A 23,627-nucleotide genomic window follows, 5' to 3' on the forward strand; every position below is an offset into this window, starting at 1 on the left:
CAAGTCTTGCCTCACAAATCTGCTTCACTTTTTTGAAGGGGTTAATAAACATGTGGATAAAGGTGAACCGGTAGATGTAGTGTATTTGGATTTTCAGAAGGCGTTTGACAAAGTTCCTCATGAGAGGATTCTAGGAAAAGTAAAAAGTCATGGGATAGGAGGCGATGTCCTTTCGTGGATTACAAACTGGTTAAAAGACAGGAAACAGAGAGTAGGATTAAATGGTCAATTTTCTCAGTGGAAGGGAGAGGACAGTGGAGTGCCTCAGGGATCTGTATTGGGATCCTTTCTTTTCAATATATTTATAAATGATCTGGAAAGAAATACGACGAGTGAGATAATCAAATTTGCAGATGACACAAAATTGTTCAGAGTAGTTAAATCACAAGCAGATTGTGATAAATTGCAGGAAGACCTTGTGAGACTGGAAAATTGGTCATCAAAATGGCAGATGAAATTTAATGTGGATAAGTGCAAGGTGATACATATAGGGAAAAATAACCCATGCTATAATTACACAATGTTAGGTTCCATATTAGGTGCTACTACCCAAGAAAGAGATCTAGGCATCATAGTGGATAATACATTGAAATCGTCGGTTCAGTGTGCTGCGGCAGTCAAAAAAGCAAACAGAATGTTGGGAATTATTAGAAAAGGAATGGTGAATAAAACGGAAAATGTCATAATGCCTCTGTATCGCTCCATGGTGAGACCGCACCTTGAATACTGTGTACAATTCTGGTGGCCGCATCTCAAAAAAGATATAATTGCAATGGAGAAGGTACAGAGAAGGGCGACCAAAATGATAAGGGGAATGGAACAGCTCCCCTATGAGGAAAGACTAAAGAGGTTAGGACTTTTCAGCTTGGAGAAGAGATGGCTGAGGGGGGATATGATAGAGGTGTTTAAAATCATGAGAGGTCTAGAACGGGTAGATGTGAATCGGTTATTTACTCTTTCGGATAATAGAAAGTAGGGGGCACTCCATGAAGTTAGCATGTGGCACATTTAAAACTAATCGGAGAAAGTTCTTTTTTACTCAACGCACAATTAAACTCTGGAATTTTTTGCCAGAGGATGTGGTTAGTGCAGTTAGTATAGCTGTGTTTAAAAAAGGATTGGATAAGTTCTTGGAGGAGAAGTCCATTACCTGCTATTAAGTTCAGTTAGAGAATAGCCACTGCCATTAGCAATGGTAACATGGAATAGACTTAGTTTTTGAGTACTTGCCAGGTTCTTATGGCCTGGATTGGCCTCTGTTGGAAACAGGATGCTGGGCTTGGTGGACCCTTGGTTTGACCCAGTATGGCATGTTCTTATGTTCTTATAATATTCAGTAATTAAAATGGCAGTCAATCAAGAAAAATAAACTTTAAAAGCCACCTTTACTACCCTCCTCCAGCAGCTCTCCTACTCCTCTTCCATGCGGGCCAGTAGCACACACCAGAAGCAGCAGTGGCTGAAGCTCTGTACTCATGGTCTTCTTCCTTAGTGCCCACGACCAGTCTCTCTGTCTCTCACGCACACACATACCAGTTACATCCCCCTGACCAGTTTCTGTCTTTCACACACCAATCATCTCCCGACCAGTCTTTCTCTTACATACACACCAGTAACCTTCCCAAACAGTCTCTCTCTCTCATGCACACACACACACACACGCTTCTCACTCCTATGCTGTGTCTCACACACACTCATGTTTCTCATTCTTATGCTAGCTCTCACCACATGCACAGGCTTCTCATTCCCATAATCACTTTCTCTCTCACACCCACACATACCAGTCACACTCACCAGTTTCTATCTCTCACATCAATCATCTCCTGACCAATCTTTCTCTTACACACACACACACACCAGTCACCTTCCCGAACAGTCTCTCTCATGCATGCACACACACAGGCTTCCCACTCCCATGTTTTATCTTACATTTACTGGCTTCTCACTCCCATGCTGTGTCTCACACACACCCCCATGTTTCTCACTCCTATGCTAGCTCTCTCCACATGCACAGGCTTCTCATTCCCACAATCACTTTCTCTCTCACACACTCCAGTCATCTCTCCCTGACCAGTCACTTCCATTGTCTCTCCTATGTACACACATCACCTCTCTGAGCAGTTTCTCTCAGTCTCTCACACACTTACATAGATGATCTCAATCAAATGCTCTCACTTACAGACAGACTGTCAGTCACAGTTACACATTCACACTCTCAATCACACATACATTCTCTCTCTCTCTCTGATTTCCTGCCCACCCCCCCCCCCAGCACAAATGGGAGCTGCAGCAGCCTCCTCCTCCTCCAGCCCCCGCAGGCCAAGAAAGAAGAATCCCATCGGCCACGGGAGGCTAATTCTGCTGTCTCCTGTGCCGATTTCTGGCTGCTTCTGATTTTGCTTTGGGTCCACCCTAGTGCACGGGGCCACCGCTGACTGATGCTACTTTTTCGTGCAGCATGGCTCTTTCTTCTTCCCGCGCACCCCACTGCACATCACTTCCTGTTCCGGGCCAGGGGCGGGAAGAAAAGGCCCAGCCGCAGTTGCCATCCTCCACTAACACTGCTGCCGTTCCCATCCAGGCTTGAACGTGCTGATAGGCTGCCTCTCGCTCGGTGAAGGAAGAGCAGCGGGGAGACCGGTAGCACGCCACCCACCTGCCGCTGCTTGGTGACGCACTGGTGTGTCGCACACACCGGTTGCGAAGCGCTGGTCTAGCGCGTCCGAAACGCTCATCCAACCACAGATTAACCCGCGCACTTTATTGCATCGGCCCCTAAATGTTTAAAGATGCAGGACCCTTCCTGAAGCAAAGCTAATAGAAAACAAAAAAGCAACAGTTGAGTAGCACACACAAAGCCCTTCACCTTACTTTGCATTTTGATGTTATGTTATTGAGCAGTTTGTCTTCTGCTTTTGTTGTAGTCCCAAAGTGGATGCATCCAGCACTTAGCTTCTTTCAGAAATGTTATTTTCAAATGCGTTGAATTAAGCCTGTATTTGACAGCACATGTGCAGGTTAAATGTGGTTATGATTTAATAAGGTGTAGCACTGAAAATAAATAAATAAGCAGAACACCTCTTACTGTGAGTAAAAAGAAACAAAATTAGGTGTTGAAAACTATCTAATGTATATTTTCTTACATTTAAACTGGTATCAGACACTTTTGTGTGTTCAGTCAATGTAATCTATTGCCTCCTGCCTGCAAAGGGCTTCAGGCAAAATCAAGCCTGAAGCATTTATTTTATTTATGTATTTATTTAAAGGTTTTTCTATACCGACATTTGTTTAGTAACATCATATCGGTTTCCATTTAACATGAATAATAGCAACGGAGCTTTACAATTGAAACTGTAGATCAAAGAAAATTAATGAAGAAAGTAATTAACGAACAACTGAAGAAAACAGGTAACAATAGAACATAACGACCATTGAAGTAATAAAATACAAGTGCGGGATGCAGTAGGCAGGTCAAGACTGAGAACAGATAGATTGGCGACTCCTGCTTCATGAAAATTCAGGAGAAGGCCTGCACGAAGAGCCATGTTTTAAGTTTTTGTTTGAATTTTTTTGGGCATAATTCCTTACGTAGGTCGGGGGTATAGCGTTCCAGGTTATTGGCCCTGCTACGGACGTGGCACGCCCTTCAGTTGTAGTGAGGAGTGTGGATTTGTGAGACGGCGTGTGGAAGGTAGCAGCATGCTGAGATCTAGCTGGTCTGAAAACTAAAATCATTTACCGGTTCAGATTACTGCCCTGTTTTTAAACCCAAAAAGTGCTTAAAAATGTTATGAAGTTGCATAATGAAGGATTAGTTTTCCTAAGGACCACCATTAGAAAACTCAATGACTTGTACAGCTCGTGCTCGCGTACTTCCACTTAAATCTTCCTGCTCAACATCACCCAACATGGCCCATTGCTTTGACTAGTTTAGTGTCTTCATTTGGGGTCAATTGCTTATAACAATCATGAGATTTAATAAGAAAATATTGTTGGCAGTCATTACTTCAAAGGTTTTAATGATGCACAAACTTCAAACCTTTGGAAAGCAGACTAGAACTAGCGGTCACAAAATGAAACTCTGGGGAGAACGACGCAGAAGCAATGTCAGGAAATATTTCTTCACGGAGAGGGTGGTGGATGCCTGAAATTCCCTTCTGGAGGAAGTGGGGGAGAGGAAAAAAGAAGAGTAAATGAATTTAAAAAGGCATGGGATAAAAACTGTGGATCCCTAAAGGCTCGAGCATGTGCATGGGGATAATCTGCATGGAATGGGAGTTACTAATCTTAACTAAGTAGCTTTCATGATTTTGACACAATTGCAACATTGCTGTCCGCTTCAACGGCAGAGGTAAAAGAGGAATTGGATTCAGATGACAGCCAACGCTGGGCCCTGACTTTTACAGCCCTGGGTACTGATACGCAGACAGGAGAAAAGTGCAGGATGGCTTCTACGGCCAAGTCCAAAAGCAGAGCACGTTAAAGCAGCATTGTCTGAATTATCAAGGTTGCTCACACCATAAAAATGCTGCTAGCAGTATTACTATCCTTAGCATAAGGCTCGGGGGTAACCTGCACAGAGCAGTAGTCACTACCCTTAGCATACGGCTCGGGGGTAACCTGCACGGAGCGGCAGTTACTTCCCTTAGCATACGGCTCGGGGGTAACCTGCACGGAGCGGCAGTTACTTCCCTTAGCATACGGCTCGGGGGTAACCTGCACAGAGCAGTAGTCACTACCCTTAGCATACGGCTCGGGGGTAACCTGCACGGAGCGGCAGTTACTACCCTTAGCATACGGCTCGGGGGTAACCTGCACGGAGCGGCAGTTACTACCCTTAGCATAAGGCTCGGGGGTAACCTGCACGGAGCGGCAGTTACTACCCTTAGCATACGGCTCGGGGGTAACTTGCATGGAGCGGCAGTTACTACCCTTAGCATAAGGCTCGGGGGTAACCTGCACGGAGCGGCAGTTACACTTAGCATAAGGGTCGGGGGTAACCTGCACGGAGCGGCAGTTACTACCCTTAACATAAGACTTGGGGGTAACCTGCACGGAGCTGCAGTCACTTCCCTTAGCAAAAGGCTCGGGGGTAACCTGCACGGAGCGGCAGTCACTTCCCTTAGCAAAAGGCTCGGGGGTAACCTGCATGGAGCGGCAGTCACTACCCTTAACATAAGACTTGGGGGTAACCTGCACGGAGCGGCAGTCACTACCTTTAACATAAGACTTAGGGGTAACCTGCACGGAGCGGCAGTCACTTCCCTTAGCATAAGACTTGGGGGTAACCTGCACGGAGCGGCAGTCACTGCCCTTAGCATAAGACTTGGGGGTAACCTGCACGGAGCGGCAGTCACTTCCCTTAGCATAAGACTTGGGGGTAACCTGCACGGAGCGGCAGTCACTTCCCTTAGCATAAGACTTGGGGGTAACCTGCACGGAGTGGCAGTTACTACCCTTAGCATAAGGCTCGGGGGTAACCTGCACGGAGCGGCAGTTACTACCCTTAACATAAGACTTGGGGGTAACCTGCACGGAGCTGCAGTCACTTCCCTTAGCATAAGACTCGGGGGTAACCTGCACGGAGCGGCAGTCACTTCCCTTAGCAAAAGGCTCGGGGGTAACCTGCATGGAGCGGCAGTCACTTCCCTTAGCATAAGGCTCGGGGGTAACCTGCACGGAGCGGCAGTTACTACCCTTAACATAAGACTTGGGGGTAACCTGCACGGAGCTGCAGTCACTTCCCTTAGCAAAAGGCTCGGGGGTAACCTGCACGGAGCGGCAGTCACTTCCCTTAGCAAAAGGCTCGGGGGTAACCTGCATGGAGCGGCAGTCACTACCCTTAACATAAGACTTGGGGGTAACCTGCACGGAGCGGCAGTCACTACCTTTAACATAAGACTTAGGGGTAACCTGCACGGAGCGGCAGTCACTTCCCTTAGCATAAGACTTGGGGGTAACCTGCACGGAGCGGCAGTCACTTCCCTTAGCATAAGACTTGGGGGTAACCTGCACGGAGCGGCAGTCACTTCCCTTAGCATAAGACTTGGGGGTAACCTGCACGGAGCGGCAGTCACTTCCCTTAGCATAAGACTTGGGGGTAACCTGCACGGAGCGGCAGTCACTACCCTTAACATAAGACTTGGGGGTAACCTGCACGGAGCGGCAGTCACTTCCCTTAGCATAAGACTTGGGGGTAACCTGCACGGAGTGGCAGTTACTACCCTTAGCATAAGGCTCGGGGGTAACCTGCACGGAGCGGCAGTCACTACCCTTAACATAAGACTTGGGGGTAACCTGCACGGAGCGGCAGTCACTTCCCTTAGCAAAAGGCTCGGGGGTAACCTGCACGGAGCGGCAGTCACTTCCCTTAGCAAAAGGCTCGGGGGTAACCTGCATGGAGCGGCAGTTACTACCCTTAACATAAGACTTGGGGGTAACCTGCACGGAGCGGCAGTCACTACCATAATAAACTTGCTGGGCAGCCGGGATGGACTCTTTCTGCTGTCATTACGAGGTTACTGTATTATGTACTTTACATTTCAGATCACATGAAAGGACTTAGGGCTCCATCTTTGAAACGAAGGCTGGAATGCAGGTAATGTTTATAATTAAAGGAACCCTGCATACCTTTAATATTTTAAGTAAAAGAGCTGGCATGGTCTTAGTGTTTGGGACTAGCTGTTATCTAACCCGACAAGAACTAACCAACCCGTCTTAATTCCAAAAGAAAAACTGGCGGGTACTGTGATAACGTGCCTGTGCCTGTGATTTCGTTGGCTGCTACTGCCAGTAATGGTTTATGGTCTCCATTTTTATATTCCATTTTATAAATAGAGGATTGGAGACCATATTAATACTGAAAGTAAAGCAAAATTTATATATGTGTGTATGTGTGTGTGTGTATGTATATAATGTATATGTATGTATATATGTGTGTATGTGTATATATACAATGTGTGTGTATGTATATATATAATTACTTTTAAGAAAGTAAATTCCTTGTTCTTTTTGGGGGGATTTTTTCACAGCCTAAAGATTCATCTGTACTGTTCCCCTGTCACAAAGGAGCTGTTATTGACCAGCCCAAGATACAGCTTCTGGGAAAATCGGATTGTAGGTTGTTATACTTTCTAAAAATGTACTGCTAGTATTCAAATGAACTGCTACACTTAATCAAAGAGACTGCTGAAAGTGGAAACCTGAAACCGAAACTTTTCTATTAAAACATTCTCTCTCTCCCAGGGAGACGGGGGATATTCCCTCCATAGCTCTAACTTTTGAAATTATGGGACCTGTGGGAAACCGGCAGTACTTTTTCACATCCCCAATATTTTTTCATCCAGTTTTCCCACCCGGTGTTGCCAAAAGCAGGGCCGGGACGTGGGAAAGTAAAGGACGCCCTCGCTTTGAACATCTGTGATAATGGAATTCTCTGAACTTACCTATCTCAGTCCAATATTTCTGTTGTCAGCTGCGACACTTTATCTGCCAGAAATATATCAAAAGGGAAATCAATGTTTGAGGGCTATTGCCATCGAGCGGGGAAAATCAAAAGGTTGATATCATGATTGTTCGTATTCTTAAATGCTGATCCTCCTCTTCCTCCGGCACACTGGGCCAAGTGTTTCCTATCTATTAGGAAATGCTCAGTTTCAGCCTCCTTAATTGAACATAATTATAAGATGCTTTATCGTTGGCACATCACCCCTGTTAAAGTACATAGATTTTACCCGTGGAGAACCTGTGGGGCGGAAGGGTCCTATCTTCCCATGTGGTGGGACTGTGCTATCAGTCCTCGTTACTGGGAAGCTGTGGCCCAAATGATTTCTGAGGTAGTGGGAGTCCGTGTAATACGGGACCCTGCGTTCTTTTCATTGAATATTTCTGTAACACCGGTAACCTAACCCCATTGCTATCTTATCCACCAAATACTTATGGCAGCGAGAGCTGAAATAGCTTATAAATGGAAACAGGTGAAGGCTCCATTATTGAAACTGATAAAAGTGTGTTACTTTTAAATTATAAATAAATAAATAGAACATACTCTCCTCTGTCTGCTCGTATAGCTGGTAACAGCATGGTGGTTGTTCCTGGTATGGTAACGAAGAGGTCCATATTCCTCTGCCGTGCGGCTCTGCTCGTTAGCCGGTCGTACATAACTAACTAACTAGCAGAGCCGGCTTAACTAGTGATGCACATTCAGCGACGAGGATATACCTAAGCCATCTTAAATTAAAGCTAGCCCTTTGGCCCGACCAGAGTTGGCCGGATAAATCAGCCAGCTAATTAATCTAAGTCTTGGGATGGCCAGTTTAATGCATCCGGCCAGCTCGACTCCTCTCTGACTTGTCTGGCAAAGCCTCTTAGGCAGTTGTGGCACCTGCTGTGCCTGTGGCTGGATATTCGGCGGCGCCGCCACATTGCCAGCCTGGTGCCCTTCTGAATATCGGGCTCTTAAGTGTGCTGCTTTTTTTTTCTTCTTCTGTAGGTAACCATTGAAGTTGAAACGCCAACTCAGATTTCTTTAGTGGATGAAGCGTCTGGTGAGGTAAATACTTATTGGGGCTGGGTGGTAACTCCGTCGTATCGTCCCTTACCTCCTGTCAGCTTGCATGGGCTTGTATTTCTGCTGCTTTTAGTTTTAAAGTAACTAAAGAAGACACCAGACGCGGGATTGGAATAACTGCCGCATTTAGGGAGGAAGGGACTTGACTGGAGATGTTCACGTTTTCTCGGGTTTTTCTGTCTTTGAAGGAATCAGATGGAGATGGCCAACGTGCGCCGCCTTGCCGTGGCTGGCGTTTGCTTACGGGTCTGCGCTGTCGGCGGAGCTTCGGCCCGCATCCCTGCTGCACAACAAGCAGGAGATTAAACTTTAAAAGCTTGAAAAATTCATGCAATCGTGTTGAAAGCTTTGATTGCAAACTTAGACTTTTGTCCACGTTTTTAAGAATAAAATGACTTTACTATTCCTTTGTTGTTCAGGGGATCGCTGAGGGAGTGGTAGGAACTGTAGAGAAGGGCAGACCGACTGCATGACCTTTGCTTCCCCCCCTTGGAAATGCCAGGGAAGGGAGGAGGCAGAGTTCCCAGAGAGATGGCGGTGATAATATTTCTCGGAAGCTGGCAACCCTGCTGCCCATCCTGGGCTCCTCCCCTTGCTAAAGTGGCCTTGAGTGCAAGATTGTGCTCCAGACAGGATGCACAGCATCAAAGCGGGTACTGTCCAGCTATCGGGGCCCAGCCCGGAGAGCTTACGCGTCACTTTTATTTGCCTTGGTGCTGTGGATTTCCCACTTTGGACACAATCTTGCACCCAAGGCAAGTTCTCTGGGGCAGACGCCCTACAGCTGAACAGTTTGCACCTTTTGTGCCCAAGTTTGGATGCATAACTGAAGGAATACGTTCTGTAAGGCTGTAGTGTCTTCCTCTGCTTCCTCTTGCCATGCCGTGCATGCCCCAGTCGGCATGCACAGTGCCATTATGGTCGCGTTCCTTCCATCTTCCAGCACCTGTTTGTCAAGCAGTCACGTTAGTGCAGATTTTCAGGTTAACTTGCATTTTTAGCACTTTTTTTTTTAAATTTTTTTCATTTGCAGCTTCCTGCTCAATTTGCATCCTGTTAGCTTACTGCATCCCATGAATAAAGTAATGCCTATGCTAAAAATCAGCCGGATGTTGGCGTGGGGTTCGTTATATTGACCCCCATGGTATACTATTCTCTCACCTGCTCCAGCCTGGGAAGCGGCAGCTGCCTTTTTACTGCACTTGACCCCTTGTGAAGTGCAGCGTGAAACTGCAGACTCTGCTGAAGCTGTTCACGTGTGTGCAATAATGATACACTGAGAGTGTTTTGTTTTGTTTTTTTTAATCCCATAGAAAGAAGATGTTGTGGTGACTCTCTTGCCAGCTGGCCACTGCCCAGGATCAGTAATGTACGTTCTTCTGGATTATAGACATAAATCTAACTAGTGTTAATGGATTTAAGAAACCTAGACATGAGGGTCAGCAAACAGGCAGTGGATGAGACCTTGCTATTGAACTAACTCAATGCATTTGTGACGAGCCGCAGAGACCTCTGCTCCCTTCATCTGGTTAGTGTGGAACGAGCTAGAGATAATTATAAGCTACCTTACAATTGTGCTCTGGTGATGTTTGGAAAGCTTTAAAGTAAAAGGATAGGATTGTATTTGTAGAGGGGTGAAAAAAAAGTGCAGGAGACCAAGCCCTGAAGCTTTCCATTTTGCAGAATCTGGTAATGGCTGAGGAAGCCTCTCTAAGTCCCTATATGTTTGTTTCAAAGTGTTTTGATCATTTTCATTTCAAATATGTCATATTCTTTGCTGGTCTTGAAGTTCCTCTTCGTATCCTTACCCAAAGATCATGGGTACAATGGTCTGGCCTGGAAAAACAATTCTCCCAACGAAGCCCTATTAAAATTCCCCAGAACCCGATTAGTGGCTATGGCAAAACATAACAGAACTTCTGCAACAGCCCCCGAAAGCACGGGCGGACGGTCCAAGCATGATTTTCACTCTCTTGAGAACGTTTTGAAGCGTTTGCTTAGATGTTGCTGGATAGTCAGCCCAGTTCAGTGTTTTATTTCAGGCTATATCACGTCTCAAAGTGGGGAAAGTCTCAGCATAGCCATCCAGCATCCCACTGTGTAATGCAGCGGAGACGAGCATGGCACGGAGGCGAGAGCTTGTAAAGCTGAGCTATCATTTCTAGCCCCGGGCTGTATCTTATTACAGCAGAGAACGCCCTCTGTGGTTTTCCTCTTTTGCACTGGGGGTGATCAGAAAACTTTGCATAACTTTTTAAAGGGGCACTTCAGGGTTTGATAATGGGAGAAGTGTATTTAATAGATTTCTTTGACCTATTTTCTTTAATTGCTATTTAGTTTAATAGCAAGAACAGGCCATCTTATTTTTGTCGTGTGGCACAAGACTCTCCTTCCTTAGAATATATAGCAAAACAATAAATACACAGAATAAAATTCAAGGCATTGACAAACCCTACACAAAAAAATAACGTCAAGATAGCAAAATCTGACTGCCTCTCCTCCTTTGTCAGCCTTTCACTGTCTTTGCCCTGCAGGCTGTCCACAAATGACCGATAACCGTGTTTCACATATTTATTGTCACAAATGTCTCTTTCATTTATACTTTGCTTCTGGTAGAAGAGCAAGTCCTAGCTGTGCTGGTTAAAGCACAGAAGTTGTCCAACACGGACTCCTTTACGGTCAGGCTTTTGTAAACACTAAACCGCCCAGCCAGTCTGTGCATTGTGCATCAGCTGAAGGAGCTTAGAGAGGAGAAAGCAAAGCAGATTCACCGAGAGCCGCTCGCTCGTTGTTTGCAAGGATTCTTGCTTTCTAGCTGCATGTTCCAGGCCTTTCGCCCTCTGATTGCTTTGCAGCCTTGCTGACTAGGCTGAAACGTATCATTAGTAATGAATGTTGCCAGTAAATGTAGCGGAGATGTTTTGCCCTGGCCGCCTTTTCTCCTGCTCTTCCTGTGCACCTTCCTTTTATCCTTGTTTTTAAATAAATATGTATGAATTCCTTTGCAGATTACAGTAAATCCTTCCCCCCTCAAAGTGATGTACCAGACCACTCTGTATCCTTGCTTGTTTCAGCAGGTGGCTGTCCCATGACTCACCTGGGATTAGGACACTTGGAAGATATTTCGGTGTAAAGTGCCTTTTTGTCCCGTCCCTTCCGTGCCTTAAGTGTCTAAAGATGTCGGAGCTTACAGTCCGTTCACACCCCAGAAAGTGCCCCATGCAGGATGGGCTGCTCCAGGACTGAAGCGTGTGCCCATTCTGACAGATGGCAGCTCTAGCTCCTGGCACAGCACTCACTGTGGTCACAAGCATGAAAAGAATTGCTTTAATTCAAACTCTTCTACTTGGATAATAAGGAACATGCAGGCATACGAGTAACGGACAAAAGTGCATGTCGTAGAGCAGAAAGGTGAATGACTGTAAGAAACAGCATATCCTTTAGTTCATAATTCTACAGAGGGGTGGGATTACTTTCGGTGGCTACAAGTAAATGAAGCAACAGTTTTATTGAGATGGGGGTGGGATGTGAGTTAATTGCGACGGTGGTATCTCTGACCCAGCTGGCAGAAACCCTGCTCCAATGCACCACAGAAAGTTTTAAAGTGGACAAACTCATTTTGTCCTCTTATGGACACAGATTTAGTGCCCTAAAATGCTCTTTAGGTCTGGGAAATAGATTAACGATGCGAACGGATGTCTTTCCAGGGCTCCTGTACTGGCGCAATGAGCAGGATTTTGCCAGTGGAATACTTCTGGGATTTCTGAATGTAAAACTAGTTGGAGCATTTGTTGCTTTTTAGGTTTCTGTTCCAAGGCAACCATGGGACTGTTTTGTACACTGGAGATTTCAGACTGGCGAAAGGAGAAGCTGCACGCATGGAACTCTTGCATTCAGGAAGCAGGTGAATTAACAGAGCATTTTACCATGCTTTCTGCTTCTGTATCGATTAGACTGTAACGTGCCGTGCTGGGATAGACCTAAGGTCCTCTCTCTGACAGTGGCTAATCCGGGTCACTGGGAGGTACCAGCACATCCCTTTCCTTCTTGCTCATTCCCAGTTTCTCTGTCCACCTGGCTAATAATAGTGTATGGAGTTTTCCTCCAGGAACTAGTGGTTTTGGCACTGTATGGGGGTGGGATATGTTTCGTAGGCTTTGTGAATAGGATCTTAAAGCAGTGATTGTTGTGAGCTGCTCATGTTTTACTCTTGGGAGAATTCTGCACAAAAAAATTTAAAATTCTGTATACTTTGGCTACTTAATTAAAAATGTAATCTAGAAATGTTATTACTCAAAGATGCAGAGTTTGTTTTTTTTTAATATTTTGAGCAAAATTTCCCCAGAAGTACAGAGTGTCCCTTCTGCCTCTCTCCCTACTCCCCTGGCCAAACCTCTTTCACTCTGCCCTTTCAAGCCCCAACTCCTCCACTTTCCTTTAGGCTTAACTTCTTTCACTCTGTCTTCACTCCCCAGCCCTCCCCTCCCCTCACAGGGGCTCCATCCATCTTTCTTTCTCGCACACACCCTCAGACAGGCTTCCTTTCTCTCTTTCTTACACACCCCTGCATACAGGCTCCCTCTCCTTCTTACACCCTCACTCCCTCATATCCACACACCAGCGCCCAATCTCGCACTCAGAATCACAGTTGCTGACAATCTCTCCACCTTCACACACACACCCATGCACCTTCACACAGGCTCCCTCTAACACCACACGCCCTTACCCACCGGCTCCCTCTCTCTCTCAATGGGCCTGTCGGGTCTTCCTGCACTTATTCCCCCCAACCCCCTCCCCCAAAATGCTATCTTCACCTCCTCTTCTGGTAAAAGCAGCTCTTCAGGGCAGGGGTCCACTCACGACCGCCGGGTCTCGGTCATCTTCACCGTGAGCGGGATGGCCTTCACTAGCAGCAAAGATGAAGCAGGCCCTGGCGGTCTTGAGCAGAGGTCGTCCCACGCGTGGCACCCTGGGGCCTGCCAGTTTCTGTGGGAGCTCTGCAGTAGCACAGAGTTCCCACAGGACTAATATTCGTGCATGACACGGAATGGCGTCATGAATGGATGGCTCTTGAAAACAACCAGAAACTAAGACTAGGACAATTGGACAGGTTTCTCCCTGCCTTGAGTGCCTCAGTAATTAGAAATCCCAAACAGTTGTCAGCCATGTAAGCAGCTTGCTGGCAGCTCTCTGACTGGCCATGTGATGCCAATGACGGCAGGTGAAGAAGAGCAGATGATATTGCTCAGTCTTTTTTTTTTTTTTTTTTTATGGTGGTGATTACTGATAAAGCACAGTGCAGCTGAACCATTCATTGACCAGATCTGTGCTGGACGAAAAAACTCCAACTAATACGGACTCCTGCTAAAATGTCTTCCTTTTAGGCTGTAGAAAAGAAGGGTCTGCAAGCGAGCTGTAGGAGATTGCTTTTTATGAGACTAGCCCAGTACATCGGTGAAGGTCTGGGAAGAAACAGCACAGTAACAACCTCCACTGGTCCGATGGAGGGGACAGAGCTCGCCAAAGCTCATCACAGATGTTTTGAGTTAGTTCGATAAAAGGCCTCACCTGTAACTTGTTTGATGACCATTTTTTTCCTACATATTCAAGTGGACTAACACAGTAATCTCAATACGTTTCCTTTTGCCAAGAGCTTAACTTATATCCAGTGGTTATTTAACTTTGAAAAGAAAATAATGAATTAAATGTGGTTGAGCTGAACATCTACATATTCGTCGAGGAAGCAAGTTGATGTGACATGCAGTGAGGTCCATATTCCAAAAACTTGTCCGGTTAAGTTTAGGACTTAGCCGAACAAACCATGGCGTTTAAAACTCCCGCCACACTGTGACTGCCTCTGATTTATCTGGGTAAAAGTTATTGGGATAACTTAGCCAGATAATACAGATATTCAGTGCTATTCGGCGAAGGTATCCAGATAACTTTGGCATAACTAATGGAAAACTGGTTCTTACCTGCTAATTTTCATTCCCGGAGTCCCATGGATCAGTCCAAACGCACAGGGTTTTTCTCCCCTACCAGCAGATGGAGCCTGAGAAGAAAAGCTTTTTATTGTACCTTAGACCGCGTGCCACTTGCAATCACTCAGTCTGACCTATACCCAAGCCTAGATAGTAATTGTAAATACAGCCATTCTCCCCCATAAAAGAGCAGGGGCGAGGTAATCCCAAGCAGGAAAAGAGATCAAACATGGAAAATTAAAATGTCTGAGCTATGTGCATACAGAATAGAGCGGTCTTGCATAATCCAGGGCAGGGCACTGCACTGATCTCTGGATCTCCAGGAACGAAAGCAACTAAGAACCAATTTTCCTTTCCTTATTGTTCCCTCCAGATCAGTCCAGACTCATTGGGTTGTACCCAAGGAACCTGAAAGACCCAGCTCGCAATACGCTCTCTCCAAAACAAGCTGAGTGCGGCGCCTGAACATCCAGCCAATGATACTTGGTAAAAGTGTGCAATGAAGACCGTGTCCTTGTTCAGCAAATCTTATGTGGCAACACCAGCTGACAGGCAGCTTGTGCCCAGGTGGAACGAGCCCACTGTCCCTCAGGAATGGGATTCCTTTGCTTATATAAGCCGAAGCAGTGGCCTCCTTTATCCAACAGGAGATGGTTGCTTTCAATGCCTTCTCCCCTTTGTTACGTCCTGCAAAGAGCACAAATAATGATCCATCCTCCAAAAAAAGTTGTTGGTAAGAGGGACCCTGCATGCATCCAACAAGTGAAGCTTCCAGGCATGCGGAGAGGAGAACACTATGACCCCGGAGGAAGGCGTAGTCTGACTTAAATGGAAAGCAGAGACAACCGTCGGGAAGAAAGATGGAACCCCAGCTTCAGCAAACGGAAGGAAAGGGTCTCTACGTGACACGCTCGCAGCTCTGAAATACACTCGAGGAACAGATCGCCAGCAAAAAGACAACTTTCAAAGTGAGCTCACTCTGCAATGGCTGAAAAGGCGGTTTACATGACGTCCTTTGGATCAAATGAAGGCTCTGTGGAAGATGCAAATGCTTCACCCCTTTTAGGAAACGCACAATGTCTCCGGCTGCAGGTTTTGCACCTCTGCCGGAGCCAGAGAAATATTGAGAGTCTAATGTACAATAAGAGCTTTTCCTTTGTCTCCATCTGCTGGTAGGGGAGAAAAACCCCATGATTCTGGGACGATAAGGAAAGGCTTGTCCTAAATTTAGCTGGCTAACTTTGCATTTAACCGGATACATTCAGTGGTGCAGCCTGGTTATTTACCTTGATCATCCGGTTAACTCACACGGACAGCCTGTGGCCTTAGACAGGCTATTGTTTTGTTTTCCCCATGTACCCATTTATTTTAAATGAAAATTTGAATTCTGCTGTTTCCATTCTTCAAGTAGGGATACAGCACACCACAATCCTAAAAACAACTCTTAATGTGGATACGCTAAAACAGGGCATTATTAAAAAAAACAACTAATAGTGGGTCCTGGCTGGACTAGAATTGGGAATTGTGCCGCTAGGCCCTGCACCCCAAGGAGGACGATGCTGCTGTGTGCAAAGTTATTTTCATCTTGCTTGGATGAAATGAATTCAGATTTATTAGCAGATTAAATACGAATGCTGACCCGGACTCATCCGACCTCGTTTTCTGTTACAGAGTGAAAGAGATTGAAAGTGTTTATTTAGACACAACTTTCTGTGATCCCAAATTTTACCAAATCCCAAGCAGGGTAAGTGCCTCTCGCCTAAGAACAGATAGACAGGGTCCTCCCTTTCCATACCCACCCCTCACACGTCCACCTCTCTTTCCCCAAATACTTCACAGGCCCTCCTCATCACCCTCAGGGCCCTGTACTGCACTCGTCCTTGATATAGCGCTGAAATCGTTTGTTTAAAACAACTGACAGGCACAGAATTGATGATGACGGACGGTTAGCCACAGAAATGTATGCATTTATATAATTTGATTTAAAATGTCCCCCTCCCAGCAGCATTCCAAGGTTTCTGTTTAGAAAAAAGGCCCCAGGACTGGGGGGAAGTAGGAAAAGGATGCAGGAGCTTGATTTTTGGCAATGCTTTCCAGGATAATAAGCCATGTCGCGGTTAGGTACTGAAGGAAAGGGACTGTAGGATGTCCTGTTTCCACGTTCAGCGGAGGCTGGGGTTTAGGGAGTTGGACTCTCCATGTCCTGCGACATACAGTAGGGGAGGGCTCCTGGAATGCCAGCATTTCTGTAGCGCTACTGCTAGTGCTTATCACGTCGACCGTCTGAGCAAGTCACCTCTGCTCTCATCCAGTTCTCGTAAGGCCTAGTTATTAAGCAGCCAAGGCCCCTTCACCAAGGGAAGCTCCTTGGCCAAATTCATTGTTCCCTATAAATGAACTTCCTCATGTGGGGTGGCACCGTATGTAATGGAAGACTCCCAGTACCCCATGCTAAATCTGTGTTGCAAAGCTTTCCCAAAGCCAGGCTGCTGCCTGTGTGCCTCACTTCCTGCTGTTACTGAGCTGCATGGATGGGAGTTTCTTCTGAAGGTGACTTCTCATGTTGTCCTTTGTGCTGGTTTGTTTAGGAGCAGTGTCTGATTGGAATACTGGAGCTGGTGCGCAGCTGGATCACTCTCAGCCCATATCACGTTGTGTGGCTGAACTGCAAAGCCGCTTATGGCTACGAGTATTTATTCACCAATCTCAGTGAGGAGCTTGGATTCAAGGTAACGGTTGTACTGATGCCTCTGTGTGCCCCACCTAGCGAGGGTCCCGATGCTGCAGGAGGAGAGAACTGCAAATAACCGCAGAATCCTCCGAGAAAGCCAGATTAGAGAGACACCAAGCTAAACCTGAGCTTTTCTTCGTTGACCATCGTGTGCTTCCTGTAGGTACACGTCAACAAGCTGGACATGTTCAGGAACATGCCTGAAATCCTCTGCCATGTAACCGCGGAGCGGAACACACAGATACACGCGTGTCGACATCCAAAGGCAGGTACTGCTTCTGTACTAGATTCTCACTTTAAAACAAGGGTTTTGTACGTCTCAGTTATTAGGGGTAGGAGTATGGATGGCGGAGGCTTGTACTATCTGTCCCAGTGCGATACTGGGGGTAGATGGTAGGAGTACTTGTACTATCTGTCCCAGTGCGATACTGGGGGTAGATGGTGGAGGCTTGTACTATCTGTCCCAGTGCGATACTGGGGGTAGATGGTAGGAGTACTTGTACTATCTGTCCCAGTGCGATACTGGGGGTAGATGGTAGGAGTACTTGTACTATCTGTCCCAGTGCGATACTGGGGGTAGATGGTGGAGGCTTGCACTATCTGTCCCAGAGCGATACTGGGGGTAGATGGTAGGAGTACTTGTACTATCTGTCCCAGTGCGATACTGGGGGTAGATGGTGGAGGCTTGTACTATCTGTCCCAGTGCGATACTGGGGGTAGATGGTGGAGGCTTGTACTATCTGTCCCAGAGCGATACTGGGGGTAGATGGTAGGAGTACTTGTACTATCTGTCCCAGTGCGATACTGGGGGTAGATTGTTGCATGGACTTTTGTGTGCCAGGTATGGGATGGTGAAGATCTGTGAGGCAATGGCAGTGGGGTTCTGCTTTCTTTCATCTTTTTTTTCGGCTTTTCTTGTATTGCTTTTATTATGTACGATTTTATTGATTTAGGGTCCACTTTGGGCAGTTGTTTTTATAACCAGGGAAGTAGTTCATAAACAGTTTTAAATAAATTTACAGGAAAGATCCAAATGTATTAGATATTCAGAAAGTAATTTAGCAATAACTTTTGTAGTAAAACGTGTGTGATGTACTGGAGGAGGTGCTTGTCACGTTCGCTGGAAATTGGTGTGCGTGCTTCCCGGAAAAGCTGAACAGCCGTCTGTTGCTGGACGAAGCAATATCTGCGTGTGCTGCCCCTCCGTTCACGTGCACGAGATCCTGTCGGGTCCATACAAACTCTGCTAGCTGAGTAACTGGGCATTTCTTTCACCTGTTTGTTTGGTTTTTTTTTAAGTAGTTTTTATTAGCAACAAATAGAGATACAAATATGTAAACAATGTTATCACAAAATTGCATAGAATTGCACCTCAAGTTATATAAACTGGCCTTCGCATTACATGGTTAACATATTTCACAATTTTAAACCCACAGATCCACTCCCCTCCCACCACCTGTCTTGTTTATTTTTTTCATGACTTCTTTTGTTCAAATACAAATTGTGGCTTAATAAGAGGAGGCGGGACTTCAGAGGTTCAACAATGGCCGTAAAGGCAAGCAAGAGAGTTGACTCTTTTGCTTGCCTTTACGGCCAAATACTTACATCTGTGAATTCACGTTTTTTGAAAATCCCACGAGTGCGAGAAATAGAGAGAGAAATTCAAAGGGGTTTCTGAAGAGAGCGTAAGGTAGTCGTTTGATTCGGCAAAGCTTTTCCAAACATCTCGTGGGGGGGTCAGTGCAAGTCGGGGTTTGGAACGGGCCCTTTCCACACCCGCTCAGGCCGATGTCGCTGATGGATGCTCGGATGCTTTTTCTTAGGATGACGAGTACCTGCGAGGGAACAGGGTGCCCTGTGGGATGCTCGCGGGGAACGGCGCCCCGCTGCGCGTCATCAGTATCAAACCGTCCACCATGTGGTTTGGGGAGAGGACCAAGAAAACCAATGTCATAGTGAGGTAAGCTCCCCCTTCTTACTAGCAAGAGGCTTCTACTTTTTCTTTTCTTGCCCTCCCTCCTTTGGCTTTCCAGCCAAATCAGAACTAGGGCTGACTTCTGGCATCGCGCGTCTTCATTTGCGCTACCTGCGAGGTTTTTTTCCCGAATGGCGGGAGGGTCAAGCGATTAGAGCAGCGGGCCAAAAACCAGGGAAGAAATCCTGCTCCCCCTCCTGTTACCTCTGGAAACATTGCAGATCGTAAGCCCCTATGTAACTCGCCTCTAAGCTCCTCTCCTGCTCATTGCAGCGACCCTTTTGGAGCCCTGTCTCTGGTCCCTAGGCCCCTGAATGCTGACCTCGGCGAGGGGGATTGCACCAGGGACCTTCTGCAGGAACCAGAGTGTGAAATCTGAGGGGCATTCCCTGTGCGTACCCAGATCAGTCCAGACTCCTGGGTTTTGCCTCCCTTCCAGCAGATGGAGACAGAGTCTCACTGACACTGCTTGATAAGCCCTGGTGCCACCTGCAGCTCCTCAGTATTTCTCTGTCTCCAGCAGTTCCCTGTACGTATCTGGATCGGTCCAGACTCCTGAGTTTATGCATCCCTGCCAGCAGATGGAGACAGAGTCTCACTGACACTGCTTGATAAGCCCTGGTGCCACCTGCAGCTCCTCAGTATTTCTCTGTCTCCAGCAGATGGAGGAGGTGCAAACCCTGTAGTCCTGTACCTTAAAAAAAACAAAACAGAGAAGAACCGATCCAAGTTACTTTATTCCCTAGTTTTATTGTAACTGCATTCCTTAGCCTTCGCTTGTTTTATGTTTTTTACTACTATTATTATTATTATTTATTACTAAATGTTATTTTTTGACTTTGTTCCCTATCCACTTGTTAATTGTAAACCGACATGATGCGATATTTATCGCGAATGCCGGTATAGAAAAACTTTAAATAAATAAATAAATAAATAACTATTGTAAGGTTTAGTACAGGATGAAAACTGTAACAAACATTGCCATGGTTATTGTATTGAATTTATTCAGTAAAAATGTATCCAGCTTTACATCTCTTTATAGTCATTCTCTGCCCTTGATGTAACAAATGTTACACCAAGAAAAATATTCAGGAGCTGGAGTGGTTGGTTTGCGTTTTAGCCTAGGCGTTCATACCTTTATAACAACATGTGCCTCAGATGTAAGCCTGCACCTTGTAGCAACAATGGACCCCAGGGTGACTCAAACATGGAGGAGCTGCTTTCTGAAAGCGCGGAGTGTGGTAATTAACAGGCAGCATGCAGGACAGGGATAGCTACACATTGCATCACCTCCTCTTCCCCTTTCCCCAGGCTGAGTGAGAGGGAGAGACCGGATGGGACTTACTCCGCATGTGCGGCAGCTGAGGGAATGCTCGCTGAGCTGGCTGCTCGCTCCCTGGAGGTCCATCATGATGCATCCCACCTCTCCCTTCTTGTTTTAACTTTTGGAAGAGAGCCTGGTGGGGCTTTCCTAGCTCTGCTTTTGAGCACGAGTCCTCTCCTGTCCACATTGCTTGCTTCGTGGAGGTTGTTGTGCTGCACAACATTTTTTGTTAAAGTTGGCGTTCCTTGGGCTTAAAAGAGTTTGGGAAATGCCGCGTTGTAAGTTAGTGTGGTTGGTCGTGGAGGAATCTCCAGGTATGCGTCCTGCAGCAGCCAGGAACCATTAGAGTCCTCTTTAAAGCTGGCACTTCCAGTTGGGCACAGTTTCGTTTATAGCCACCGGGTTTGCAGATGTGGTTTTGAGGCCAGCAGCTGCATCGCTGAATAAATGGGTTTTCACGGAATAACTTGGTTTCTCTGCTAAATGTTACTATAACCTCATTTGCTTCCTGTAGCAGCTGAGTGAATAGACTAATGTAATCCCCCTTGTTTTGACTTTAAGGACTGGAGAGAGTTCCTACAGAGCCTGCTTTTCATTCCATTCCTCCTATAGTGAGGTAGGTATAACCTTCCACTCGTACGCCCTGTACTGCTGTGCTTCAAACACCTCCAGAACAGGCAGCGGACAGGAGCCAGATTAAAATGGCCTATGGGTGCTTTCAAGATTGTCAGAGAGAAGAGACTGAAGAGCTCAGGAATAGTAATTCTTAGACATTGTAAATGAGAGGAGATTAAGACCAAATGGCCCATCCAGTAGGCTGAGTTGAGGTTTGTCCACTTTGGAACGATGGCCATAAAATTCCCATGTGCCATGTCTTTTACTTACCCTCTCGCCATTTTCCCCCACCACTGGCCTCCACATCTGTCCCAAGCACGCCCAAATTCAAAAGCAGCCTCCGTCTCGGCACCTAACCAAAGCCGTTTATTTCCAGTATTTCTTTGCTGCATCAGGGTGCCCGGACAGACTGAGGTTGTGGAAGGGCGGTGAGGTCCTGGGAAACGCAGATACGCGTCCATGGAAACCAGTTTGGCCTTTAAAAAGGAGAAAACGGTCCCCTCTCTATTGGCTGTGCTAATTCTAAGCAACGCTAGAGGAACATGTTCTGCTCAAATTAAGCAGCATGACCGCTATCATCCTTTGAATTTTACAGCCTACTTATATGTACAAAAGCTAATAGAAGACATGCGAACAAGCTGAAGGAAATGATAGTAAATATTCCTAAATCTGTTTGAGCTTCTCACTGAATGGGCTGTGGTGTAACGTCTCTCCTGTGGTTAAGCGTGAGAGGAAGTGTCTGGCTTTAACACATTAAATGGAGGAAAAGTCAGATGTGTCTCCTTCATTGCTTTCACTTTGAAAGCAGCACAGCCTGAAATCATCAGAATATTAATTAATCTATGCCATGACTTCCAGTCCTAACATCTCTTTACAGTTTTCATATGTAATATTACAGATGTGCACTTTTTTAAGGATATATCCTGTTTTTAAAAAAAAAAATGTCCTGTGACAGAGTCCCCACTTCCATCTCCTATAACTGTATTCATGCTTTATGTGTATCAGTGTGATGCCTGCATGAGGCTCTGATGAAGATCTGCTCTTCAGCTGTCTGTGCTGTATTCATGCTTTATGTGTATAGTGTGATGCCTGCATGGGGCTCTGATGAAGATCTGCTCTTCAGCTGTCTCTGCTGTATTCATGCTTTATGTGTATAGTGTGATGCCTGCATGAGGCTCTGATGAAGATCTGCTCTTCAGCTGTCTGTGCTGTATTCATGCTTTATGTGTATCAGTGTGACGCCTGCATGGGGCTCTGATGAAGATCTGCTCTTCAGCTGTCTGTGCTGTATTCATGCTTTATGTGTATCAGTGTGACGCCTGCATGGGGCTCTGATGAAGATCTGCTCTTCAGCTGTCTGTGCTGTATTCATGCTTTATGTGTATCAGTGTGACGCCTGCATGGGGCTCTGATGAAGATCTGCTCTTCAGCTGTCTGTGCTGTATTCATGCTTTATGTGTATCCATGTGACATCTGCATGAGGCTCTGATGAAGATCTGTTCCTCAGCTGTCCGTGCTGTATTCATGCTTCCTCTGTGTTCGGGCAGGTCACTCCCAACGAGTTGGTTATGCACCACTGCCAGCAGATGGAGACAGAGCAAAAGCTGACATCACGCCCATATAGTCTCGCCCCGATATCAGCCCGCCAGGATTTATTTTATTTTTATTTATTTAAAATTATTTTCAGCCAGTCACCTCCAAAGTTCGGGGCGGGTTACAGTAATGCATGTATAGAAGCAAGTAAGTCCATACTGTGTCTCCAGAAGATGGTGGATTGTATTTCCCTTCAGGGGATTTCCTGTGGGTAAAAAAAAAAAAAAAGGTTGGAAAGGAGATATCAGGCAGATGAGATGTTTGGGTGACACCGTGCGGTCCCTCCCTCAGGGAGTGCCCTCGGTCCGGTAGCCTTGACTGGCATGGACCTAAATTCGAATCAGCAGTGGCAGGCTGAGAGGAGCTCTGTGGTGAAGGTTTTAGCCCTTTCCCCCCATAGCCAGGACCCATTCCTGCTCTCAGCCACGGAGGGCTGAGCTCATGTAAAAAGTGTTTTACTTAAAAAAAAAACAAAACAAAAAAAAAAACCCCCCAGCAAAAAGGAAAAAAGCAGGAGAAAAAGGTCTGTTTCCTCAGCGTTTGGCTGTCCCGCTCAGGTCTCTGGAGAGTTCTGTAAGTTGAGGAGGTAGCGCAGGCACTGCGGGTTGAGCAGACGTTTGGCTAGGCCCTGCTCCCAGGCTTGTCCCGCTCAGGTCTCTGGAGAGTTCTGTGAGGTGAGGAGGTAGTGCAGGGACGGCAGGAGAAGGGTCTGTTTCCTCAGCGTTTGGCTGTCCCGCTCAGGTCTCTGGAGAGTTCTGTAAGTTGAGGAGGTAGCGCAGGCACTGCGGGTTGAGCAGACATTCTGCTGTCCCGCTCAGGTCTCTGGGGAGTTCTGTGAG

General features: G+C 46.3%; 1 protein-coding gene across 5 annotated transcripts in view; it reads left to right on the forward strand.

The window, feature by feature from the left end:
• Positions 1–23,627, forward strand: part of LOC115098684 (protein artemis-like) — a 50,129-nt gene that overhangs the window by 2,888 nt on the left and 23,614 nt on the right. The window contains exons 2-11 of one of the 5 annotated variants that reach the window (XM_029615485.1): positions 6,547–6,598; positions 7,032–7,116; positions 8,492–8,551; positions 9,883–9,938; positions 12,372–12,473; positions 16,222–16,294; positions 17,139–17,279; positions 17,445–17,546; positions 19,105–19,241; positions 21,142–21,196. In XM_029615485.1, the coding sequence (XP_029471345.1) occupies positions 6,547–6,598; positions 7,032–7,116; positions 8,492–8,551; positions 9,883–9,938; positions 12,372–12,473; positions 16,222–16,294; positions 17,139–17,279; positions 17,445–17,546; positions 19,105–19,241; positions 21,142–21,196 (863 nt within the window). Of the gene's footprint in view, positions 1–6,546; positions 6,599–7,031; positions 7,121–8,491; positions 8,552–9,882; positions 9,939–12,371; positions 12,474–16,221; positions 16,295–17,138; positions 17,280–17,444; positions 17,547–19,104; positions 19,242–21,141; positions 21,197–23,627 lie in introns of those variants that run through there. The other 4 variants (XM_029615488.1, XM_029615486.1, XM_029615487.1 and 1 more) reach the window with 4 other exon arrangements.

Source organism: Rhinatrema bivittatum, chromosome 9 (genome assembly GCF_901001135.1).
Source record: "Rhinatrema bivittatum chromosome 9, aRhiBiv1.1, whole genome shotgun sequence".
Taxonomy (NCBI): domain Eukaryota; kingdom Metazoa; phylum Chordata; class Amphibia; order Gymnophiona; family Rhinatrematidae; genus Rhinatrema; species Rhinatrema bivittatum.